Raw genomic sequence first — 25,858 nt, forward strand, 5'->3', positions numbered from 1 at the left:
AAGATGCTCACAGAAGAGGACCCAAAGCGCGACCTGCGGGTCCCTGCCTTTCTCATACACCTATTTATTTTCGAACAGGAGTAAATCTCTCGCTCAGTCAGCAGCGTCCATTATAACGTTGTGTGTGCGTTCGTTAAAGGTGTCCTGGCGGCAGACGGGTCTTGAATTTCGTTCAGCTACTAGTGGCTGTCATAAAGTTATCAGGGAAAATGATCGTTTTTGAACATTTATTAATCGTAATCGAATCGTCACGTGTCAAATCTCGATGCATCTAATAATCGATTTTTTGGCACACCGCTACATAAGACCATCATAATTATGACATGACACTGCCATGAGCATTAATGAATACTTATGACAGATGTCATTTTTTGTCATCAGCCAAATTATCTCACTTTTGAATGGATGTAAAAGAAACCGAGCTGGACATAAATAGAGTTAATGACATACTGTAATTTGCCGGATGATACTTAATGACATCTGTCATAAGCATTCATTAATGCAAATGATAGTGTCTCATAAATATGACGGCCTTATAGCAGTCTTATGGCGCCGCTGTCAAATTAAATGTGACCAAATAACCCAAATAGATCAACAAATGAGCTGCACTGGACTGTAAGCCGAAGGATTCAAACTGAGGGGAAAAAAGTAGTAGCTTATTGTCCAGAAATTACGGTACATTGTCACAGTTAACCCACAAAAGAATCTCGATTCACTCATATTAACCTCGAACTCAGACCCCCCAAAAAATCTTTATTTTATAAAGATTGTAAATTAATCTTTATAATTTATGAACCAACAATAACAAAAATCTACTGGTGGTCTTTATTGTTTGCCAAAAATAATTAAGTAAACAAACAGGAAGTGAACAGGAAATGCCCGATCTTCAGGAATTGCATTTTCTTGTTAATTAAAGAAAAAAAAGGCGCCCAATAAGTTAAGAAATTGGCACAATTGTGCCAAATATACTCTGTATCTACTGCCCACATGGACCAAACTCCGTTACATGAAAAAAATTACCAAGCAAGAACAATCTCATTTGTTACATATTTTTACAGGTATGGAAGAAGCAACATGCGAAAGGGCAGAGTTTGTGTCTACGTACCAGAGCAACACTGATGACTTCAATGTCATCCAAGGCCCGGCAGCTCGTATCAGACCCAGCCGCCTGCCAGACGACTTCTTTTCCTGTGAGTTCCCAACACCCAACTTCCTGTCCTCCCAACTGCCCTGAGAGCGAGGCCCCTGACCTTTTCCTCACCGTAAACACCCCTTTGTTTCTCTCCCCCAGTCGACTATGAGGGATTGGTGAAGAACCTGTCGGTATGCAGAGAATTCCCAACGTGACTTGTTGTATTGATACAAGTGCATGAAAGATTATCTGCTCGCGCCGCTCCTGTGTCAAACAAGCCGCCATGTGTTGATCTTGTCTGCTCTGTGTGTTCTGAAGTGCAGGACTCCAGAGCAGCCAATGAAGGCGTTCCTTAAAGAGAATCTCCCTAAACGCTTTCATTTTGCCAACAATGTGAGGATAGAGAGAGGACACCTCTACATGAAAGAAGGTTGGCAGGCAGCATTGTAAGTTGTCATTTACATTCATTTTTTTCAGTCATTCAGTTATTTTACACAAAGAGCTAAAAACAAAACTGTCCCAGTAGTCACAAATCCACCATATAAATTCAACAACAATGTATTACAGAAATTAGCGTAACAGTGAAAGAAACCAACAAATAATTTAGGTGAAAAACTTTACTAAAAATAGAGGCAGTAGCTTAAAATAACAGCACGGTGGACTAGTGGTTAGTACATCTGGGTTTGAATTTCCACTCGTGCCCTCCTGTGTTTAGTCTGGAGGACAAAAATGTTCACATTAGGTTCATTCAAGAGTCTTAAGTTTTCCGTGAATACTGAGATAGACTGTAGCTCACCCTGCAGATAAGCAGGAGAGAACACGTGAAATAAACCGTCTGATGAAATGCCTCATTAAAAGACGTAGGGCAATATATATGGCGGAAAACACACAGGTGACTTGAAGTTCCACTCTGAGACCCTCAATTTGGCTAACTTTCAAAATTGTCTGATATGCACGTGTGATACATCATTGGAAAGCTTAAGATCTAAATTTTCTGGGGGAAGAAAAATTTTGAACAGGAGGGCATTTTTAAAAAAGAAACACTTTTTTAAGCAGAAATATCCTAAATTGAGGTGAGACACGCGAGAGCAGAATTACAGACTTTACCATGACTTTAACGAGATATTATTGCGTACTTACCTTGTTTCGATCCAAAACCTCCATGTAGCATGTATCACTGAATGTCAAGACACAGCTGTGAATGGCCACAGCTGGATTTTTGGGGGATGTTATGGGTGAAACATGGTAATATAACAAGGGTCGCGATGCAGAAATCGCGGACATCAAGGCGTGGTCGAGATTTTCTTTCATATATTTACCCATTTAAACGTTTTTTTCAATTTTTCTTTGTTTGGATCGATTATTTATCATCTAACATATCGGAGAAAATGCGACAGTAACAAAAAAAAAAAAATACAATTAAGCGATAGTTATGAGGTAGATATCCGTGACTTTTTTACAGACACCATTTTTTTCATTGTGACGTAATTTGTTGAAAAGTTTAAAATATGCGAGTGAATAATTTTTTAAAGTCGTTTTTCTTTTTTTGCGAAATATTATATATCAATTAATGATTCTAAGCTAAAAATGAGAGACATTTTTAATAATAAATATAATTAATTTCCTTCGTTTGATGGCTGGGTTGGAACAAAAGCGGTTGCGTGACATCTGTAAACGGGGGTTTCCAGGGTAACACGGACAAATTAAAAATAGTTCGGGAGCTTAATGCGGCATGAATCTGCTATGGCAGCATATAGACATATTGTTCTATCAAACAAAACAGTTGTTTTGGCTTAAAATAAAGCAGTTTATTTTAAAGCGGGGTGCAAGAGCAGGTACTGCTTTTTCAGCCTTGTCTGTGTTTTCTGCCAAATATGTTTTCATGAAAGAAGACAATTATAAGTTGGTTAAAAGCTTAAATGTCATTTTGAGAGGATGCCTGCTGATTTAATTGGTCTAAAACTGAACACAAAAGAGTCTTGAATTAAATGGTATACGATAAAAGTGTGTTTTTAATTCTTGTGCAGAAACCGCAAGGAAGTCAAATACTGTTCAGGAGGTTTCCATGGCTCCGATAACCTTTTCACCAACATGCAGGTGAGATAATGGCAGGATGTTTGGCGGTCTTATTTAAAGGAAGTGCATGACATTTCTCAAGTTCAAATCAAAATATACTCATGTTGATAAATGAGCAGCCACCAGTTAGCTAGGATTTAAGGAAGCAATGATTAGGCAGGGTTTCCATATTCCTCATATTGTCTTTCCTTTTTTTCTCCACTGAACTAATGACCACCTAGATTAAATACAGTACTGTACTAAGTTCATGCAATTCAGATCTCAAAATATTTGTTTTTTTTTCAGGCAATCTTCATCGGCTATGGTCCTGGATTTAAGAGTAACACAACTGTGCCGCCTTTTGAGAACATTGAATTATATAACCTCATGTGTGGTAAGTGACACAGTTAAATTGTACAAATGTATGTAGGTCACTAATAGTGTTGACCTCCAGTTTTATTTCACAGTGCAAAATACATGATATGGAAGACTCATAAAGCAACAAATACCAGTCAGCCATCTATTGAAAAATCGAGAAAATGTATATATGGCGGAAAACACTCAGGTGACTTGAAGTTCCACTCTGACACCCCCAAATTTGCCAAATTTTCAAAATTTGTCCTATATGCATGTGTGGTCCATAATTGGAAAGCTAAAAATCTCAATTTTCTAGGGGAAGAAACATTTTGAACGGGAGGGCATTTAAAAAAAAAAAAAAAAAACCCTAAATCCTAACTCAAGCTGAGACCATGAGAGAGCATAACTAAAGACACCATGATTTTAATGATATACTGTATTATCGCGTACCTACCTTGTTTCAATCCAAAAACTCTGTGTGGCCTGTATCATCGTGTCTAAATATATAAATCGTGTCAATGGCCACACCTGGACTTTTTAGGGATTTTATGGGTGAAACACGGTAATATTACAAGTGTTGCGATGCAGAAATCGGAGACATCAAGGAGTGGCCGAGATTTTGTTTTTTAAATATTTACCGTTTTAAACATTTTTTTTTAATTTATTTTTTTTCTATTTTCTATTTTTCTTTGTTTGGATCGATTATTTATCATCTAAAATATCGGGGAAAATGCGTCAGTGACAAAATCTCAATTTTCTAGGGGAAGAAACATTTTGAACGGGAGGGCATTTATAAAAAAAAAAAAAATTAAACCCCTAAATCCTAACTTGAGGTGAGAGCATGAGAGAGCATAACTAAAGACACCATGATTTTAATGATATACTGTATTATCGCGTACCTACCTTGTTTCGATCCAAAAACTCTGTGTGGCCTGTATCATCGTGTCTAAATACACAGCTGTCAATGACCACACCTGGACTTTTTAGGGATTTTATGGGTGAAACACGGTAATATTACAAGTGTTGCGATGCAGAAATCGCAGACATCAAGGAGTGGTTGAGATTTAGTTTTTTAGATATTTACCGTTTTAAACGTTTTTTGTTTTTTTTTTCTTCTATTTTTCTTTGGTTGGATCGATTATTTATCATCTAAAATATCAAGGAAAATGTGACAGTGACAAAAAATAAATACAATGAATTACAGTAAGTGATAGTTATGAGGTAGATATCCGTGACCTATTTACAGACACTATTTTTTTCATTGTGACGTACTGTACTTTGTTTAAAAGTTTAAAAAATGTAAGTGAAGAATTTATTAAAGTCTTTTTTTTTTGTTAAACTAAATATTAGACATCAATTTATGATTCCAAGCTAAAAATGGTAGACATTTCGAATAATAAATGTAATTACCTACCTTCTTTTTATGGCTTGGTTGAAACAAAAGCGGTTGCATGGTGTCTCTAGGGTAAAACGGACAAATTAAAAATAGTTTGTTGGCTTAATGCACCATGAAACTGCTATGCTAGCATATAGACATATTGTTCTATCAAACACAACCGTTCTTTTGGCTTAAAATATAGCAGTTTATTTTAAAGAGGGTTGCAAGAGCAGAAACTGCTTTTTCAGCCTTGTCTGTGTTTTCCGCCATTTACTGTATATTGGATTTGAATTCAATTCAATTCAATTTTATTTGTATAGCCCTGAATCACAACAAGGTTGTCTCAAAGGGCTTTGCAGAGGCAATATGATACACAATCAGAAACAGCAAATGAAGCAACAAAGATGAATAATGAAAATGAAATGAAAAATATTTCTAATTTTGGCTGTGTTGTGCAGGTGAAAGAAGGCCGTTCTGCAGGTTTGTTTAATGTGAGCTTTAAACGATAAGTCAGGGTCGAATAAAACTCCTAGGTTTTTAACTGTGGTGCTGGAGGCTACACTTACATTTGAATTTAACAGCTATATTGTATTTTAATGTAGTAGAACAATACTAGTAAAATGTGTCATTTTTATTTTTGATATGTATTTTTAACCAGTTTTGGCAAATGATAAATATAAGTGTTCAAAATGGAACTATTTATGTGTGGTATAATTAATTATTTTCCCCAACTTATTACAAAAATTATACAAGGACAAAATTATGTTATAAACTGTGTGTAGGCAATTAACTGTATTTCCTAAACCTTTTTTTCTGGACAGTGGAATAATATTTATGTTTATAAAATGTACCAATAATGATGCCATAGAATTTTATGATTTTAATCTCTAATATTTTTGAAAATATAATACCAATATAATAACTTTATATTAAATATTTGCATCAATCAATTCTTAATTCTATATATATTTTCGTTATATTCACATATAAATTTCAATGAGGCGCCAACAAAGGCCACAAAGAATAATCTTCTCACTGCACTGTTTTTGATCATCACACACGTACTATTTATTTATGTAATCTGTCTTGTTTTTGGCAGCCCTTTTAATTTTTGTATTAGTCTTTTGGATGAAAACACTTTGGCTTAGTCGTATTTTAATCAATTCAGAATGTGTTGGTCTTCGTCTAGTCTTAGTCGACAATTACTCAAAATGTTTTCATTTGTAAACTTCAAATGCTTTAGTTCATAAATAAAAGATTTCCAACAATTTCGAATGAACATTGACAGACAAGCACATGATTGTAGAATCTACAAGGATATTATCTTTATGATGATAATACACACTCAGCAGGAAAACAGTACATTATTTTTCAATTGATTAAACTCATCTGGACGCCACGAACTTAACATAAAAAGTTTTCTACTAGTTCAAGCCGACAATTACCACGCTTATTGCTAACGCGAACCCTATGCTAATGCTACAAGTTACATTTAGTGTGTGATCACTCAGCACCAGAGTAGCCACAAATTTTATTCAAGAGTAGCATGACTTCAAAAATAACATTACTCAAGTAAAAGTAAAAGTAGTCATCCAAAAAGTGTACGCAAGTTCAAGTCAAAAAGTATTTGGTGAAAAGAATACTCAAGAAATGAGTAACATTGCGAGTAACTACTTACGATGTTTTTTTTGTTTTGTTTAAGTTTTTTTTAATTACTGGTATTTTTTTTCTCAGCACAAAGTTATTATTATGCAGTACTGTAACCTATTACATAACCACATTAAGCCAAAGAAATTTAAAAAAAAAAAAAATCATATTTCCTACAATGAAACTAAAAGGATCCTATCGCCGGTTTTTGGTAGTCAATCAGTGCCAATAAAAACAGAGATTAAAATCCGCGCTTCCGAGTCATGTTGATGGTGGCGCTCTATATCAAATACTTATATTTTGAAGGTTTTTTTAAAGACGCTAGTTGATTCGACAGGCTGGCGTAATCATAGAACGGCAAGCTTGAGTCTGATTAGTATAATGGAGTCATGAGATTATTGGTTGCAATGTCTTATTGGTGAAACTAGTTGAGCTACTGTTGGCGTGTCTGGCAAAATTAAAATCTAATATGTTGAATAAAAAGGAAAAATATAACGACTAGTTTAGCCCAAAGTAGCGGAGTGCGAGTAGTAAAAAGTATGGCTTAGTAAAACTACTCTTATAAGTACATTTTTCTCAAAAAATTAAGTAAATATAACGCGTTACTACCCACCTCTGCTCAGCACAGACCTTTAAAGGCTAAAGCAACATTGCATATCTAGCCAAGATAAGAAAACAAAACTTACCAAGCAGCACTTGACATGTGTTTCACGAAAAGGAAAGTCTGGAGCTAGGGCATGTGGTTGGTTGGGCGTCACATGAGTGAGGCGACTAAACAGTGCTACGATACGTGCTAACTACACATACGATAAGAAAATGTCACACTTTGTGAACTTATTACAGAAACTATGGTGAATTTTCCTCTCGTTCTCGTCAGACGAAAACTAGTATTCGTCTCGTAATGTTTTGGTCTCTTGAGACACGTTTTTAGCTCGTCACGACATGGTCATGGAAAAAAAATTTCGGTGACGAAATATTTTCATTATCCTCAGAGTTGACGAAAACAACACTGTATGTAACACTTTGTCGACTTCATTTATTTGGATGCTTAGTTAAAGGCTTTCTTGACTTGGGTACATGATAAAAATAAGGGAAGCACATCAAGCTTTGTCGAGTCACTTCAAATGTCTTAACTGCAGATCTTCTTGGCATTCCTCCCGCTCCGAACAATGGTACGCACGGAAGTCTGAACCACCTCCTGAAGCATCCCGTCCACCTCCCTGTTCACCCTGCCCAGCTCTCCCATGACACCCCGTGCGAGGCCAGTGACTCCCATGCTACTCTCCACCTAAACTGCACATGCAGAGCAAGGGTAAATCTTGATACCTTACAATCAACATAGGGAATTTAATATGTGATATTATTACATAACTGAACCACACAATTATACTGTCATTTACAGTGTGCAATATTTCGTACTGTTTTATCCTTATAGGGTGAAGACATGGAAATGACAACCACGATTCCAAATGCTAGTGAGTGCCTTAGTTTTCCGTTTTACATTCATGGTGCAGTAGTTTGGTGAGAACATTAAGGGAAACTCATTCGTTTGTTTTCGACGCAGGGAGTGTATTCATAGTCTGTAGTGCCAGCATGCGCTGTATTTTTAGACATTTTCTTCCAGCAGTTCAGCATTGCGGCAGCCGTTTGGCCCTTATTTATCTTCCGCAGGCTAAAGTTCCCTTGTACTCAATGAAGTCAGTGTAATAGTGTTTTTCCAAATGAATGGGAGCCAAACCTTGCTGGATTATGTGGGGGGTTGTTTTGTGTAAAAATATTTCTATTCCATTTTATGATCTACAGCTCAAGATTCGTGCGTGCGTGCGTGCGTGTCTTTTTGTTTGCTCCTCTTGAAAATTGTTGGGGCAAAAATTCCACCAGAAAATGACACAATAGTAGTTGCTTGCTTGCAAATTACTTGTAGTAAGTGGACTCCATGAGCGACGTTATTGGACCCACAATTGGACTGCCAATAGGCTCCCATTCAAATTGAACTCCAACCATTGAAAATCTTCAATGGTGATAATTAATATTATACTATGACCAGAGATGGATAGAGTAGCCAAAAAGTTTCCTAGAGTAAGAGTAGCGTTACTTCAGAATGATATTACTCAAGTAAAAGTAGTCATCCAGAAAATGTACTCAAGAAGTAAAAAATTATCTGGTGAAAAGAATTGTCAAGTGATGAGTAACATTGTGAGTAATTGCTTACGATGTTTGATTTCCCCCCCTTTTTTTTTTTAAACAATGGTATTTTTCTCATCGCAATGTTATCTACATGAACTGTTATGATTATACTCTACTATTACCTTTTACATAACCACACAAAGAATTCAAGCAAGAGAAGAAAAAAAAAATCTCCAGAAATGAATGATCATTCGTCCAAAGAGCCCGCTAGTGGAGAAAACATATTTCCTATTATGACATTAAAAGGGTCAAATCTCTGGTTTTCCGTGGTCAATTGGTGCCAAATAAAAACTGGGAGAGAGCTTAAAATCTGTGCTTTCGAATCATGTTGACGGTAGCAATCTATGTCGAATATTTAATTTTTTTTAGGGTGCTTTAAAGACGCCACATGGTTGAACAGGCCGGCGTGATCGTAGAACGGCAAGCTTGATTCTGATTGGTGTAATAGATTCCTGTAAATTATTGTTGCGACATCGCATTGGTGAAATTGGTAGAGCCATTTTTGGCAAAAAAAAAAAAAAAAGTAAAATCTAATTTGTAGAATAATGAGGAAAAATGTAACAAAGTGTGGCCCAAAATAGCAGAGTAACTCAAGGAAAAGTAAAAAGAATGGCCATAGACTTCATAATGTTTTGACGGCTCAGATCGGTCATGCACTGCACCTTGCATTCGAGGCCACCCACATCAACAGGAGCTATTCACAAACACGCGCACGCAGTGATCTAACGCCGGATTTCTATTGAAAAAGTACGAAACCTGTACCGCATACAAACAGGAGTGATTGTCTCAGGAGTGATTTGTTCGAGGAGTAAGGGTAATTATTAGAGCTGGGAATCTTTGGGTACCTAACGATTCGATTACGATTACGATTCAGAGGCTCCGATTCGATTATAAAACGATTATTGATGCACCCCACCCCACCCCACTCCTTTTTTTTTTGTTTTTTTTTTGTTTTGAACATTAGTTCCAAAATTGTTCAAAAATCCTCTCAGGCTAAACCAAACTACTATTTCAGTATCAAGTTAACATATAGCAGTAAACAAATGTACAAAAATAACAGTAAATAAAAATCTCCAGTCCCCATTCTATATCAGCAGCTTTAAACTACTTTCAATTAATTTAATGTTGTGAATCAACCGTTAAAGTTGTTAAAATTGCTCCTGTTATTCCATAATTTCTCTTTTGTCTACTTTCAACATGTAAAAGTTTTAAAACTATTTTAAAGATAGATTCAAGTCAATATTTTACCGATTTAGGAGTATTTTAGATAAAAAGTTAATTAGGTTCGCTTGGAAGGTTCGCAACAACAGCCTTGCAGGGAAGTGTACTGCTTTAAGATGGCGGCCGTTACTAACGCCCGCATCTAGTTTTTTGTAGATGTGCTGGTAACGATACCGAAGCTATAATGCATCTAGTCCTATATAAATGATATCTACCGTAACATAATGTGGCTTGTAGCAGGTTTTCGGCAGCAGTCAGGTATGTTGTTTTTTTGTTTTTTTTAAATCTCGTGGCATGAGTTGAGCTAGAGCCGGGAGTTGAGCATTGGCGTTACCCGAGGGGCCGGGTAATGAAAAGCATGATGTTTAGCTACTCTCGCTCCGTCCCTAATTGCGTACCGAAGACCGCGCGGCGCGCTGAGTGTGTCGTACTTCTGCTCTATTTGGCATATTTCAATAATCGGAATTTGGATGTTTGTGAATCGTTCTCGAATCTTCCACGGCCGAATCGCGAATAATCTAAGAATCGGAAATTTTGCACACCTCTAGTAATTATTATATTTTTCTATATGATATTTTTCTTATATTTTTCTTCTTCTATATTTTTCTTTTATATTTTATATTTTCTTTTTTTCTTATATTTTTCTTTTTCTTTTTTTTGCTTTTACTTTTTTATTCTTAGTCTTTTTATTTATTTATTTATTTATTTTTCTGGCAATGTGCACTTTGAGATTTGTTTTTCAAATGTAAAGTGCGTTATAAATAAAATGTATTATTATTATTATTTTTCGTACCATGCATGCATTTTGAAACGTTGTGAAAATAATCAATGGGAGAAATTAGCCGCTACTGTATTGGCATCATAGTTTGCAATATTCACATAAAATAAATGCTAACTGCACGTTTTTTTTTTTTTTCGCTTTTAACCAAGAATCGAGACTTTTACGTCCATATCTACAAAGAATTCAGGGATTTAAGCATTTATTCACAAGACTTTTCACCGGTAAAGCTCTGTTTACATCAGGAGGCTGCTAGCTACATTCACTAACAGACTAGCATTGTACTTTGACATATTTACGTAAAATAAATGCTAACCGCACGTTTTTTTTGTTGTTTATTTTTTGCTTTCAACCAAGAATCGAGACTGTTATATGTCCATATCTATAAAGAATTTGGGGATTTAAGCATTTATTCAACGAGAAATGCTCTTTGTCTGTGATTCCACTCGGTCAGCTTTGATGGCCTCGCCAACAATGCAGGCCCCCTATTCATTGGCCCCGCGCCCCATGTCCAGTCAATACATTATGAAGTCTATGGAATGGCTTAGTAAAACTACTAAAAGGTTACTGGAGCAAATGTAACAGAGTAAATGTAACTTGTTACTACCCACCTCTGACTATGACCTAAAAAAATACATACCGTATTTTTCGGACTATAAGTCTTAAGTTTTTGTCATAGATTGGCTGAGGGTGCGACTTATACTCCGGAGCGACTTATGTGTGAAATTATTAACACATTATAATTAGGGCTGTCAAAATTATCGCGTTAACGGGCGTTAATTAATTTTTTAAATTAATCACGTTAAAATATTTGACGCAATTAACGCACTAGGCCCGCTCAGACAGATTTAAATGTCAGTACAGTGAAAGGCCAACTTGTTAATTGTGTTTTATGGAGTTTTTCCGCCCTCTGCTGGCGCTTGGGTGTGACTTGCATATGTTATTTGGCGTAATGTCGCCCTCTGCTGCCAATTCAGTGCAGCTGATTATTTGGGTTTCGGCGCGCTTTTCTGACGTGATTATATGTCGACGCGAACTCACACTAATAGACAGTGCTATTCAGAGTCAGACCAGCTAACGTCCGCATCCAATATTCAATGGCAGTTCTCATAGCCCCATCACACTGTTTGTGTCTAATACATGCATCGCTTGTGAGTTATATTCCTCCTTTGTTTATATTCATGAGCATTAGATAGTTATTGATGATGTGTATTTGAATTTGTTCACATATATGGTGAAATGCAGTTACATTGTTAGATGCTTGTGAGCTAATTGGCTAGTGCTACTGCTCAAATGGACACGTGTGTGTACATTTTATGTTATTTTGTGATTTATGCAAGTTATTGACACATTGCCTTGTTATTTTCAGTTTTACAAAAATACAAGAAACGTGCTCCTGTCAAAAAGAGATGACTTCAGTAAAGCCCATGCAACTTTGCCACACTGTCTGATTTCTTTTTGGAACTTATGTTCGCTATCTGTCAATTTGTGTACTCACACACATTGAGGACAGAATAGGGCTACTAGTTTATTTTTTGATTGAAAATTTAACAAATTTTATTAAAACGAAAACATTAAGAGGCGTTTTATTATAACATTTCTATAACTTGTACTAATATTCATCTTTTAAGAACTACAAGTCTTTCTATCCATGGATCACTTTAACAGAATGTTAATAATGTTGATTTATTGTTATAATAACCAAATACAGTCCTTATGTACCATATGTTGAATGTATATATCCATCTTGTCTTATCTTTCCATTCCAACAATAATTTACAGAAAAATATGGCACATTTTATAGATGGTTTGAATTGCGATTAATTGCGATTAATTACGATTAATTAATTTTAAAGCTGTAATTAACTCGATTAAAAATTTTAATCGTTTGACAGCCCTAATTATAATATCATTTCACGCGTTATTTTGGTGTTTTGGAGTGACACTGATGGTTTGGTAAACTTGTTAGCATGTTCTTTATGCTATAGTTATCTGAATAATTCTTAATAGCTATGTATATATATTAATATACAGGCCACGTTCGCATTTCGTTGTTCATGCATTATGTAACATTATCATACTGTACACTTATTCAGCATGTTGTTCTCTATTTTATTTTTATTTTGAATTCCCATTCAAGATGACATATCTGTTCTATGTGTTGGATTTTATCAAGTAATTTTCACCCCAAAATGCGACTTATACTCACATTTTTTCCTCTTGGTTGGGCATTTTATGGCTGGTGCGACTTATAGTTTGGTGCGACTTATAGTCCGAAAAAGAAGGTACATATTGGCTACCATAGCCTCTCAGCCCCACAAAAAAATCTGGTCATTGTCTTTTTACCAAATAAATCGTGGAAATTCCCCCAAATCAAGAGTTAGTGACCCAGAAATCCCCCAAAATCAACAGCTAATGACCCCTGTATTAACTCACTGGCTGCCATTGATGGCAATGGACATCAAAATCCGTTTTGAATGGGCGGGCTGGCACCAAACATTTACAGTAATACAGTTAGGATGCTGTAGGATTAATGTTGGATATCTACTGTACAAGTATGGCATTAGAATCTTATTCTAAAAAGGTTTGACTTTTCTATTTTAGCTGTCAAATCTAGCTTACGTCGCCTCCACCATCCTTTCGGCGTTCCCATCGTTGTACAGCCAGATGTGACCTTTTGTTTGCTTCACCAGTCCAACTACATCACAGGCTACAGTCAAAACCGTCACATGGCTCTTTGGGTGTCATATACCATCTCCAATCCGGTGAGTCTTCCATTTTTAAGCAGAGTCAATGAGGGTTCACTGTTTAAAATCTCCTCTATGATGTTTTTTGTCATATCTATGATCGTGTTGTCTCAATTCTTTTCTACTGGCCTCATTTTGTGTTTTGTGTAAACAGTGATCTCAGCCTAATGCTGGTTAGCTCGTTGCCTGACATCAATAGGGTGACCAAACGTCCTCTTTTGCCCGGACAAGTCCTACTTTCACGTAGTATCCTCGTGGTCCGGGCAGGTTTAATAAATTCATAAAAATGTCCGGTTTTTATGATTTTTCACGGGACCAATTTGAAGAGAATCCCTCCGGCCACTGGGTGACAGTGCCTGCCTGCGATGACATGGCTCCTAGTAGTAGGGAGGGAAGGAATAGTTCTTCTTGTTTTTGTTGGCAGTTTACTCCTATCATGAGCCATTACCGCCATCTACTGGGTTGACGATATGGCCACAACGCCTGAAGTTTTTTACGATAAATACGTATATAATGGCAACTGTTGACTTCTGTCGGAGCTTTGACTGTAAAATCCCATTTGGTGTTGCATCGTTGCGCTGCCGATGATTGTAAACTTTTATAGCAAAGTTTAAGCTAGCTATCAGTAAGCCAAACAGCGCTAGGCATTATGGGAAACGTAGTTTTTAAACTGCTACGTTTGGAAATGGTAAATGGTGTTATGCTTGTATAACATGCTGGTTGAATAGTATTTAATTTTTTTTTTTTTTTTTTTTTTTAAGTCATTTATTTATTTCTTTTTCAAACTGCATTTTTCCATCCAGAGTGAGGGGGCACACTTTAAATATGTTAAAGTGATATAGGCATCTTTGAGGGAACTTCGAGTAAAAGTCAAGTATCTTGAGGCCGGGCTGAGTGTCCTCTTTTTTGGAAATCAAAATATGGTCACCCTAGACATCAACAACAATAGACGCCCAATTCATTTAATCTGGGAGGACTTGTTGTGAATGCACATCTTTCAGTGCCAGTGACGACACAAGCAAACTCTCCTAGTCAAAATAGATTGGATGCCTTCTGCAGTCAATGGCAGCCAATGAGAAAGAATGGTGATTTAGCATTCATTCAATGTACAGGAGCACCTTAATGAATTAGAATAGTTGTTTTTGCAATTAGAGTAATTGTCTTAGTCATCTAATTAAGCGGAACACCCTTGAGTCCCTGCACCCTGCACTCACCAAAGACTGAGCACATTTTGCACATACCTCCCACGTAGTAGTAAAGACATTAAGCTTTGGCCTTCTTCAATGTGTGTCCACAGCTATGTTGGTGGTGTTGTCACTCATTCTGTGTGTTATTTTGAGTCACATTGCCTCCTGTTTATTTCCCAAGTCCAATGAAATGCAACTCGCAGTTGTTTCTATTCTGAGTGAGTGACAATTTGAGTGCTTGGAAATGTTATATCTGCTGTCTAGGGAGTGATTAGTTGCTTTTTGACACCTTAAAGTCCAGGCCAATGAGTGTGGTCAATTGATGCTAAAATAAGTTTTGAAGAATGTTGAATGGATACTTGCAAGGCACAGGAAACAAATTCTGTCAGTGTCCTGGTGACCTGCATTTTTAACTGACCTTTTTTATTCTTTCTAATGATTTAAAGCAACACTAGGTAACTTTTCAACCTTTATAGAATATTTTCATAACATTTGTGATGATATGTGGACTGACAACTAGTCGAATGACACCTCTTTTATATATTGAGGGGGTCTGTATCGTTTTCACCAGCAATAATTAACTCATTCACTCCCAGCCATTTTCACCAGAGCAAGGCCCCTCGCTCCTGGCTGTTTTACTGGATTTTGACTGATTTTGCAAGGCCTCACATTCTGTTCTATTGCTATATAAACATGGAACCCACCAAAAGAAAGATTAGACTCTCTTCTTTCAGCAGAAAAAAAAGTTAGTTCATATTTTTTTCCATTCTTTAGAAATCAGCATTAGAAAATAGCTTAGTTTGAGCAATTTTCCAATTTCTGATGAAAAAACGGAGAAATTGAGCTTTATGTGAAAGTATATATTTCAAACATAACTTTGACTTATACACAGCTATTTTTTGCTTTAGTTACATCCCAAACATCTGAATAATGTTTTCCTTTTACAAAATAAGATAAACAACAAGACAAATAGAGCTTTTGATCGCAAAGTAACAATTTATTTACACATAACTAAACTATTGAACTGTTGAACTATTTGCTCACATAACAAGGGGGAAGGCTCTCAGCTGCTCCCGATATTTTTGAATCCTTCTTTGACGATGGTTTAGTTTTCTTTTCAAGACACTCCTCCACTGTCGTTTGCCTTTTTTTTCCTGATCGTTCTCCACATTTTTCTCAAATCCTCACGCCGCTTCACAAGATCCCTCCAACTTCCGTTTCCTGACTATTTTTCTTCACCTCCTTTCTTGAGTTCTTACCAAATGCGCTACTGACCTCCAGTGGCCAGTTTTATTGCTTTAAAATGGGTTTTGTGCTTTGTGCATTGTATCTGAGATACATAGGAACCTAGAAATGCCTCTTGTCAAAAAAACAAAACAAAACGCAAAAGACGTATAAATACGTTTTTGGGACACTGAAGCAATTAAAAATAGAGCGTATTTATAAATTTATGGGAGCAAATGAGTTAACTTACCCATTTATTATAAAGACGGAAGTCAGTGCTAACACTTTCGCGCAAATTCTGCAAAGATGGCAGAGCGACAGAGACAAAAAGTTTTGTCTGAGGAGAAAAAAGAAAAGGCTGCTAACGGGATATACAGAATAAACATTGGCCCGGCTTTCACTAGCTGGCGTGACGCCCCTTTGTCAAAATCACACAAATGTAAAAACAGTGTTTGCTTTAACTAAAACCACCCAAACATTTATAGGTTTTCATATTTTAATGAGGATAGTATGCAAACAATGACAGAAGGGGGGAAAATAAGTAATAATATTTATTTTATTTATTATATACGTATATTATATAAATATATATATATGTATATATATGTATATATACTTATATGTTTTTTTTTCAATTTTTCTTTGTTTGGATCGATTATTTATCATCTAACATATCGGAGAAAATGCGACAGTAACAACAAAAAAAATACAATTAAACGATAGTTATAAGGTAGATATCCGTGACTTTTTTAGAGACATCATTTTTTTCATTGCGAGTGAACAATTTCTAAGTGTTTTTTTTTTTTTTTTTTAGCGAAATATTAGACATCAATTAATGATTCTAAGCTAAAAGTGACAGACATTTTGAATAATAAATATAATTAATTACCTTCGTCTTCTGGCTGGGTTGAAACAAAAGCGGTTGCGCGACGTCTGTAAATTGGGGTTTTCAGGGTAAAACGGACAAAAATAAACCCGCTTTCCAATGATGTATCGAACATGCATATCGGACAATTTTGAAATTTGGCCAAATTGGGGGTCTCAGAGCAGAACTTCAAGTCACCTGAGTGTTTTCCGCCATCTATATTATTTATTTTGCCTTCTCTGAAGGCATATTTTGGTGTTGTTATTATTCTAACTTCTCACTAATTAATTGAAAATTGCATTTACAGTTCATTTAAGGTTTCTATATGCAGTACTTGAGGTACATTTCAGCTTTGAATATTTCTCTGCTGTATGTGAATGCGCTTATAGTATGCATCTACGAATAGAACGGGTTCGACCAGGTAGAGTTCCTGTAGATTTCTTTTTGTGATATGTATACAGTTGTGGTCTCACTGTGTAATACCCGTTTTTTTTTACGGTGGAATGAAATTAGGGGGAAAAATCTCCATTGGAGCATGTAGAAACAGTACAATGCCCTCACTGACACGCAGTCAGTGCCAAGCCAAGCGACCTTACGCAACGCCTGTGGACTGCTGTCCCAACACTGCTTTGACTCCTGACCGATGGACTCTTTCAGGCCACAGTGGAACCCCTGGTTCCATCTGTGGAGGCGTGTATTCGTGCTGACGCCCGCATACCACCGGCCACCAGCCAGATGTGCAGCAGCGACAACACCCACGGCCTGCTGCATCCCCCCAGTGAGTGTTCGTGCTTGTTTGTCACAGCTCCTCATCCACTAAATTGAAGCTGACGTGGTTGAGAACTGCATTGTCATGTAAAAAAAGAAGAATACAGTAACATTCACAGCTGGTCAGGCGTGAATTGCTATTTAGCTTCATGTAGAGTTCAAGTTCTTTCCTTGTAAATTATATCACATACACATATCTCTAAAAGTAGCATGTGCAAGTAATACTATTTTTTTTTCCCAAAAGACCTGAGTGGCAAAAAAGATGGTGCAGACTCACTCATCACAAGCAACATGGTGCCAATGTTCCCTGCATTTAAAGGTGAGGGGTATTCATTTGCTATATGGGTCTAAAATCAGGAAGACGCTGTGGGTATATTATTTAAAAATGGTACTATCTTAAATATTAATGCCTCAAAGTATACATTTGTCTACATGTACAACAGGCTAAACAGCAACATCATGAACCAATAGCTCTATCTGGAAATAATATCAGAATTTTAGAAATGAGTCCTACAGTACTATTATTTTTCCAACTACACACACAGCTTGCATTTTTGGTGAGCCATATGGTTTTTGTTGAAAACAGCAGAAAGTTTTCACAGGGACCACCCAGAACAATGGAAACCAACTCACTCGCATCTCGTGTCTTTGGATGCATGAGGCCTTATTGTTAAATTAATTTCCAGATGCTGCACTCTAGTGGCCGAAGCGGGCTTCTACAGCATGTCAATTCTGAACAGTCAAAAAAAAAAAAAAAAAAAGAATTGTTACCAATCAAATAACTAATGTTTGCTTCATAAGTTCAATGCTGTATCTATATAATGATAGAATTTTGTCGTATACCTTCATGTCACATTTTTGGTGCAATATGACCGTACCTAACCAACAGAATTTTTTTTTCCCGCTTATAAACAGATGTTTGGCACCATTTCCATGGTGTCCTGCTTTCAAGATACTCAGAGGAGCTAAATGGACTCAATGTCATGAGTGGTCCAATATTTGATGAAGATTACAATGGAAAAGTTGATACCTTCAAGCCCCTTGCACCGTAAGATCTTCACACATTTTTGGCATCTAACTACTAAACTTGAAAACTTAAACTTGAATCAAATTCTTTCTTTGAGTTTCAAGACACAGTAGTACCTCTACATACGAGTTTAATTCATTCCAGAACCTGGGTTGTAAGTCGAAATGGTCGTATGTCGAGCGGGAATAAGAATACAATATAATTCGATTAATTTGTTCCACAGCCCCAAATCCTACACTAAATCCTTAATAAATACTACTGGAACAATCAGGGCTGTCAACAGACTTAAAACGGCCTGGGACAAGAGATCATTATATATATACCCCACCCTTGCCACTTTTATCGCTTTGCAAGCAATGACAGTGTAAATTTTCATTATTTAATTTGAGATGGACAGTCAAATTTAACAGACCGTAATGTGATGTGACACAATATGAACAATTTCCAGAAGACAGACTGTTTTTGTCTTCTCCACTGCTGTTCCACTGCTGCTCCAGGGTACCCGCGGGTTATTAAAAGTATTTAAAAAGCATTGAATTTAGTTTTCCATTATTAAAGGTATTAAAAGTATTAAATTAGCTGTCGTAAGTCTGAAATTTTTTCACCGTGGTTTTAATTTTCAAGAACACCTCAGTGCAACCTAAATTATATCTGTGACGAAGTTTTTCTTTTTTTTTTTAATCCATAACGAAGATGACGCGTAGAATTTTTACGATGCACTGCACCTCGTCCGTGCGCTTCGTTAGCATCATTAGCATCAACATCACAACAGCAGGCAATCGCACAGTATTGTGTGCTAACGCAAGGAACTGCACAGATGCCGTAGTTGTTATGTTTGACGAAAGCCTCAACAAGAGAACCAAGTCCAAACAGTTGGATCAACATGTGAGGTATTGGATCGACGACCAAGTCGCATCCAGATACTTTGGGTCGCAGTTTATGGGTCATGCGAAGGCAGTGGACCTGCTTAACATTTCAAAGTTGCCAATTTCTCCAATTAAAATATATTAGATGCAATAATGTGTTTCTGCACGGTTTGCCTTTCGAATGAATGTGAATTTCGCAGTTTTAACTTGAGTTAGCCATGTTCAATGGGGTATTGGCAGGTGCACTAGCCTTAGCATGGATAAACCGGAGTCGTAGATTCACCATCACTCTCAGATACGCAACACGGTTGACACTGTCTATTATTGGAACGAGTGCAGGGTATCGTTGATCTGAATAACATGGCATGGTAATAGGCAAATTATAATGTAGGTGATAGTAAAACACCTCCTGGTATATTTAAATGTTTTTCTTGATTAAATAAGAGTATGGATTTTCTCTATCTGATTAAAAGAAATGTCTTCAATAGCTAACAAAGGATTAACATGTGTTTTGTATACTTCTTGTAATGTGATTAGAAAAAAACGATTACCAAGGGAAATGGTCATGTGTAGCTTTTTTATTTTGTGGTAATTAATGGTAAACTATTGCCATTTAGTGGCTGTTTTTTTAAACTTTCACTGCCAATTGCAAGCACTTTACAGTTAAGGTAGCCAACTTGACAATCACCTACCTAGCCCCTTGACTAGGTCCTCTTAAAAGGGATACCTGTTGTATTGCAGATGTAATTTCTGAAGTTGCTTTACAATAATAGAGTAAAATCCATTTTATCCTGGGGAAAAAAATTCTGAAAGACCTTATATTTAAATGTGTTTTAATTGTATCTTCAATAAATGTGCATTCTTTTGTCAAACACACTTAGTAATTGAGGTTAAATTTGATGTTCAGTGCTTTATTTTTTTAATATGATTCAATATTATCTAAATAATGGGTGCGAGAAAAGTATTAATTTTCAGTTGAAATGGCATTAAAAAAGGTCTTAAAAGTCTTGAATTTAGATTGATCAGTCCTGTGGGGACCCTGTGCTCGTTTGTGCTGTTTCAGTGATAGATTTGTGTTAGCGTTTGCTATAATACAGATTGGGTTCTAAACCCAAGATAAATCCAGCCGCCGGACCCGAGTCTGTTCAGCCTCACGCACCTGCTCCCCACAGACCAACATATACGTATCCCTGATCTCCCATCACCTTCTCTCTCCTCGGCTCAACGCGAGCAGCATGTCTTGTCATACCGCAGCTCAATAAACAACAAGTGGCCGGTGACAGACTCGAATTGAGCTTTGTTCACGGTGATCGCGAATGTAAAAGTTGTGTTAGCGGCTGTTGTTCACTTACCGAAATCACTGTCCACAGCCAACTCTAGCCCTAATTCTCTGACTTCTTGTCCCCCTTTTAAAAACATCATTTTTTCTCATTCACTTCTATGATCTTCATTTCTTTTTCTTTTGTTTTCTGCACACCCAATTTATGACGACTCGCCATGTTTAGAGTTTATAACAATGACAGAATATAATTTCCCACTTCAGGGCACGTACGTAGTGTAGCCTTGAGTGCACCGGAGGGGGGTCAAACCATTTTCTGCTAAGACAGAGGGTGTGTGTGTGTAGGGTTGGGGGGCGTTGTGCAAAAAAAGGAAAGAATATATATTTAAAATATTTAATATGCTAAAATTTTTAAGTATTTATCGAGTAGAACTAAATATTTAATCAGACAATGATTTAAATAAAAAAGAAATATGTGAATGTTAAGTAAAATAAATTAAGGGTTATTCAGAGGCCATAGAACAGACATGTCCAAAGTCCGGCCCGGGGGCCAAATGCAGCCCCTGGTCAAATTTCATCCGGCCCCCAGCCTCCGTCATAAAATCAATAACATCTGGCCCGCACACAGACTTGATGAATTGGTCAGCATTACTGCTACCAGCATATGAAGTAGCTTACACACTAGATGCTGCTCCTCATTTACCCACTAAAAGGCAGCAGCAGTTTAAACAACATCACCTTGTGTGAGCCTTTACTTCCAATTTTCTAAAATGGCGACAATCAACAACAAAAAAAGTTGACTGCAATGGCTGACGCTACAAGGAAAGGTGAAAATTGGACTATTTCTTCACTAAAATACTCAACAACTGTGTCTGCCTCATTTACAAAAAAGGCAGTAGCTGTTTTTGAAGAGTTCAATGTGAGGCGATATTACCAAACAAGACACGCTAACATGTACGACACGATTACAGGGAAGATACGCAACGAGAAATTGAAGTAACTTGAAGCTAGTTTAACTTCACAACAGCAGTATTTTGCAAGAGCCCGAGAGTCGAAAGAGAACGCCACAAAGGCTAGTTGCGAGATTGTTGAAATTATTAATTAAAAAAATAATAATAAAGCAAATTTAGCACCTAGAATGGCTTGCTAAAATTTGCTTAAATATATTTTTCTACGTAAAGGACGTCAGCCAAGGTCGGCCCACATTTTTACCACACCAAATCTGGCCCCCTTTGCAAAAAGTTTGGACACCCCTGCCATAGAAGGTGTGTGTGCTCTGAACGGTGCGTTGTGAATGATCCGAACTGCCTTTTATTGAAGGATAAAAAGTCGATAAAGGTGGGTTTTATGTGTGTGTCCCCAAATTTCCGAACAGTAACTGAGGTGCGGCAAGATAAGTGTGCTGTAAAGAGTTTGGAGAGCCCTCTCATCTAGCATATTTTGTGCTCTAAAGAGAATGAAGATGCTACTCGCACACTCTAAAAAATGATTCATGAGGCTAGTTGGTATGACTTGAAAACATGAGTTTTTTCAACAAAAAAATGACTTTTTTTTACTATTCATTGTTTTATTAAGTTGGTTACTTCTTTTATGGAGTTAATCAAAATTAAATATTAAGAAAGACGTATTAACTTAAAAGTATATTGTTTTTTAATAAGCTTTTTTGCTTTCACGTAACAAAGGGAAAGATTAAGTGAGTGAAATTTAATTTCTGTTCCATTATTAAATTGGTGCAACTTCCTAAATTCCCATCACATGTGCATATTACCACGGGAAAAGAATTGGCCATTTTCTGCCTTACAATATTTGCAGTCAGAAAGAAAATGAAAACAGATTTCATTACCATGCATCAAGCAGCATACTCAAAAAATTACAAAAATGTTTACAACATTTAAATAAATTATCTTAAAACAGGAGTTACTTTTCAATCACCCTATATTGTTTGTACATTTGCAAACATTTTGTTGTACACTTGTTTTGCACTGTGTGTTGTTGTGCCATATCTGTGTATCAACGTACTGGAAGTACACTTTTCGTTTATACCTGCACCTGAAGTGAACTGTTGACAATGTTTAGGATGTTGGTTTTGCTCTGCACTTTCATTTTGTCCATTCTTTTGAGTTTTGAAATATATATTTTTTTCCAAATAAAAGTGGAGTTGCCATGTCCAATTTATTTTAGAAAAACAAGTTACTCTTAGGCGGCACGGTGGCTGAGTGGTCAGCACGTCCGCCTCACAGTTCTGAGATCAAGGGTTCCTGTGTGGAGTTTGCATGTTCTCCCTGTGCCTGTGTGGGTTTCCTCCCAAAAACATGCATGGTAGACTGATTGAGCACTCTAAATTGTCCGTAGGTATGAGTCTGCCTGAATGGTTGTATGTCTCCTTGTGCCCTGCGATTGGCAACCAGTTCAGGGTGTCCCCTGCCTACTGCCCATAGTTAGCTGAGATAGTCTCCAGCACCTCCGTGACCCTCGTGAGGAAAAAGCGGCATGGAAAATGGATGAGTTGCTCTTACTCAATAAATTTAAGTACCATTTTGCATCAACTTTTGAGTTGAGAAATTAAAATGAAGGAGTTATAGCAACCTAAATGAAGTAGTTTTATTTCTTATTAATGCTATAAAAATTGAGTTGGTTCTACACAATAAAGCTTGTGGAGGACAATAAATAATGATGGTTCAACTATACTAATTGAGTTAGTCCAGTTAGAAAATTTATAAGGGAAGTACTCAATCATTGCTTAGTTGAATTTACTTAAAAAATTAAATGCAAATTGTTACAACAATTTTTTTAAGTAGAGCCAGTGGATTTTTTTTAGAGTGCAAGCTTATTGCGCAGCCGCTCCACATGGGCCTTCCATGTTAGTAAGTCGTCAAAAACTACACCTAAGACTTTGTGTTGCCGTACTGTCTGTATCACAACATTGTTTATTTGTATGTTTAAGTGCTCGTTGAGACCTTTCCTGCCAAATAGCATGTATTTAGTTTTTTCGAGATTCAGAGATAATTGATTTGCGTTGAACCATTGTTGCAATTTTGCTAGTTCCGCATTTATTTGCTTAGAGAGACTTGTCAGGTCCTTTTCTGAACAAAAGATATTGGTGTCGTCCGCAAAAAGTACCATTTTTAGTAGGTCAGATGCGTTGTATAAGTCATTTATGTATAGGATGAATAGTTTCGGTCCCAGGACGGAGCCTTGGGGCACGCCGCATGTGACTTGACGTGTAGTTGATTTGCACCCGTCAAATGTTACATATTGAGATCGGTTATGTAGGTAGCTACATACCCAATTTAGAACTACGCCTCGAATTCCAAGTCCCTCTAGTTCGTCCAGTCAGATATTGTGGTTAACAGTATCAAAGGCTTTTTTTTAGGTCCAGGAAAATTCCAACTGAGTATTGTTTTTGGTCATTAGCATTTGTGATGATTTCTAAAGACTCTGCTAGGACCTGCGCAGTGGAGTGATTTTTTCTAGACCTGTATTGGCTATCATGTAATAAATGATGTTTTATTATGAATTTGTCTAGTCAGTTGTTGAAGAGTTTTTCGAGGATTTTAGATAGTTGAGGCAGGATAGAGATGGGTCTGTAGTTGTTGAACTCATGTGAGTTCCCGCCTTTGAAAATTGGGACAACTTTCGCAATTTTCATTTCATCAGGGAAGACTCCTGTCTCAAAAGATTTATTGAAAATATGGGTTAGGGGGAGTAGTATTTCGTTATGAATGTTTTTAATAAGTTTCATACCAATTTCATGTAGGTCAGTCGATTCTTTGTTAGCACACTGCGTAATTAAGTTCTTAACCTCAACGACCTGAACTGGTTCCAAAAACATGGTTTTTAGTGTAGGGTCATGGTGCCTGTAGCACCTGCCTATAGCACCCTGACCTGGCCTGTTATAGAATAACTGAAGTGCAAGACTACACATTCAAAAGTGATGACACGACTTCTAAAAATGATCTCTTCAGGAATGAGGCTGCCACACCGACGCATTTTTTCATCATCCTGACCAGTTGTAAAAATTCCACTTTCGGACCCACTAACTGCCAGGGTCCTCTTCTGGTCAGGTCTTTCATCCTGCCAAACAGAGTGGAGTACACTGAGCAATGCACTGTAAGTAACACTTTACCTTACTAAGAAGCTTCTCTGGTTTCTCTAACTTGTCCCGAACACTTGTCCCAACTTCCCGTTTATCTGTAGACCGGCTCAGATTTAACGTGGATGCTGGACTGGATAAAACTCCACACAGCCCGTGTTCGTGACATCGAACTCCTGACCGGATTGAGCTTCTACCACGATAGGTTGTCAGTGGACGAGACGCTACAGCTCAAAACGTTTTTAAAATAGTATGTAGTTTGAACCAAAAAAAGACATTTTGATAATTAATGCAATACACGGTGCCTTGTTTTTTTTTTCATTAAGCAGGTAAAATAATCCCAATGTCCAGGTTTATATTTTTTACTGGGATTATGACAACAACAACAGCAAAGGTTGTACATACTAAACGCCATACATTGGTTGTAAATATTGTTAATCGTGTCGTTGAATGATTTATTTTCTTCTAAAGTTAAATCAAATATAGACACCATCTTGGTAAAAATGTGCATCGACAGTTCAGAAGTAATCTTGCCCATAGCTAGGAAGCTACAAGTGCATCTCATTAAATTAGAATATTATTAAAATATTCTATTTATTGGGTTGAGCTGAGTTAAAAGGCTCTGATTGCCATTTTATATCCATGTTTTTTATTTTTGTATTTTCTTCACTTGTGAATCTTTTTATGAGAGTTAGAGTGTGTAGACCATGGAATGTAAAGTGCGTGAGTGTGTACTGTATTTTTGGACATGTATGGAATTTCTTATGATTGCATTTCCTCTCCATGAGACCCAAAATTTGATCCACAAAGTAAAAACTAATACCATGAACAGCTTCCAGACTTTTTATTGAAATATCATATGCTCTTGGTAATTCCAAAAAGGGTAATATTTTTTTAAGAATATAATGAATATGTCAGTGCATTGCTAAAGCAATTAGGTTCATTGGCCTTCGAGTGTATGTTAACAATTGTCTACTCATTTCCTCCTTGATCAGATGTGAATGAATACATTTATGATCGTTTAAAAATTTAAAAATGCTTTGACAA

General features: G+C 36.7%; 1 protein-coding gene across 1 annotated transcript in view; it reads left to right on the forward strand.

Moving 5' to 3' along the window:
* The window catches only part of enpp1 (ectonucleotide pyrophosphatase/phosphodiesterase 1), a 64,732-nt gene extending 39,101 nt beyond the window's left edge, over nucleotides 1-25,631 (forward strand). Inside the window, exons 11-23 of the mRNA XM_057823274.1 lie at nucleotides 1,059-1,190; nucleotides 1,292-1,323; nucleotides 1,451-1,578; nucleotides 3,160-3,229; nucleotides 3,494-3,581; nucleotides 7,709-7,881; nucleotides 8,005-8,044; nucleotides 13,360-13,520; nucleotides 17,436-17,556; nucleotides 17,791-17,865; nucleotides 18,462-18,594; nucleotides 24,684-24,828; nucleotides 24,916-25,631. Coding sequence (XP_057679257.1) covers nucleotides 1,059-1,190; nucleotides 1,292-1,323; nucleotides 1,451-1,578; nucleotides 3,160-3,229; nucleotides 3,494-3,581; nucleotides 7,709-7,881; nucleotides 8,005-8,044; nucleotides 13,360-13,520; nucleotides 17,436-17,556; nucleotides 17,791-17,865; nucleotides 18,462-18,594; nucleotides 24,684-24,828; nucleotides 24,916-25,062 — 1,445 coding nt within the window. The 3' untranslated portion in view covers nucleotides 25,063-25,631. The remainder of the gene's footprint in view (nucleotides 1-1,058; nucleotides 1,191-1,291; nucleotides 1,324-1,450; nucleotides 1,579-3,159; nucleotides 3,230-3,493; nucleotides 3,582-7,708; nucleotides 7,882-8,004; nucleotides 8,045-13,359; nucleotides 13,521-17,435; nucleotides 17,557-17,790; nucleotides 17,866-18,461; nucleotides 18,595-24,683; nucleotides 24,829-24,915) is intronic.
* The last annotated feature ends 227 nt before the right edge of the window (nucleotides 25,632-25,858 follow it).

The sequence above is a fragment of the Corythoichthys intestinalis genome, chromosome 19 (assembly GCF_030265065.1).
Source record: "Corythoichthys intestinalis isolate RoL2023-P3 chromosome 19, ASM3026506v1, whole genome shotgun sequence".
Classification (NCBI taxonomy): domain Eukaryota; kingdom Metazoa; phylum Chordata; class Actinopteri; order Syngnathiformes; family Syngnathidae; genus Corythoichthys; species Corythoichthys intestinalis.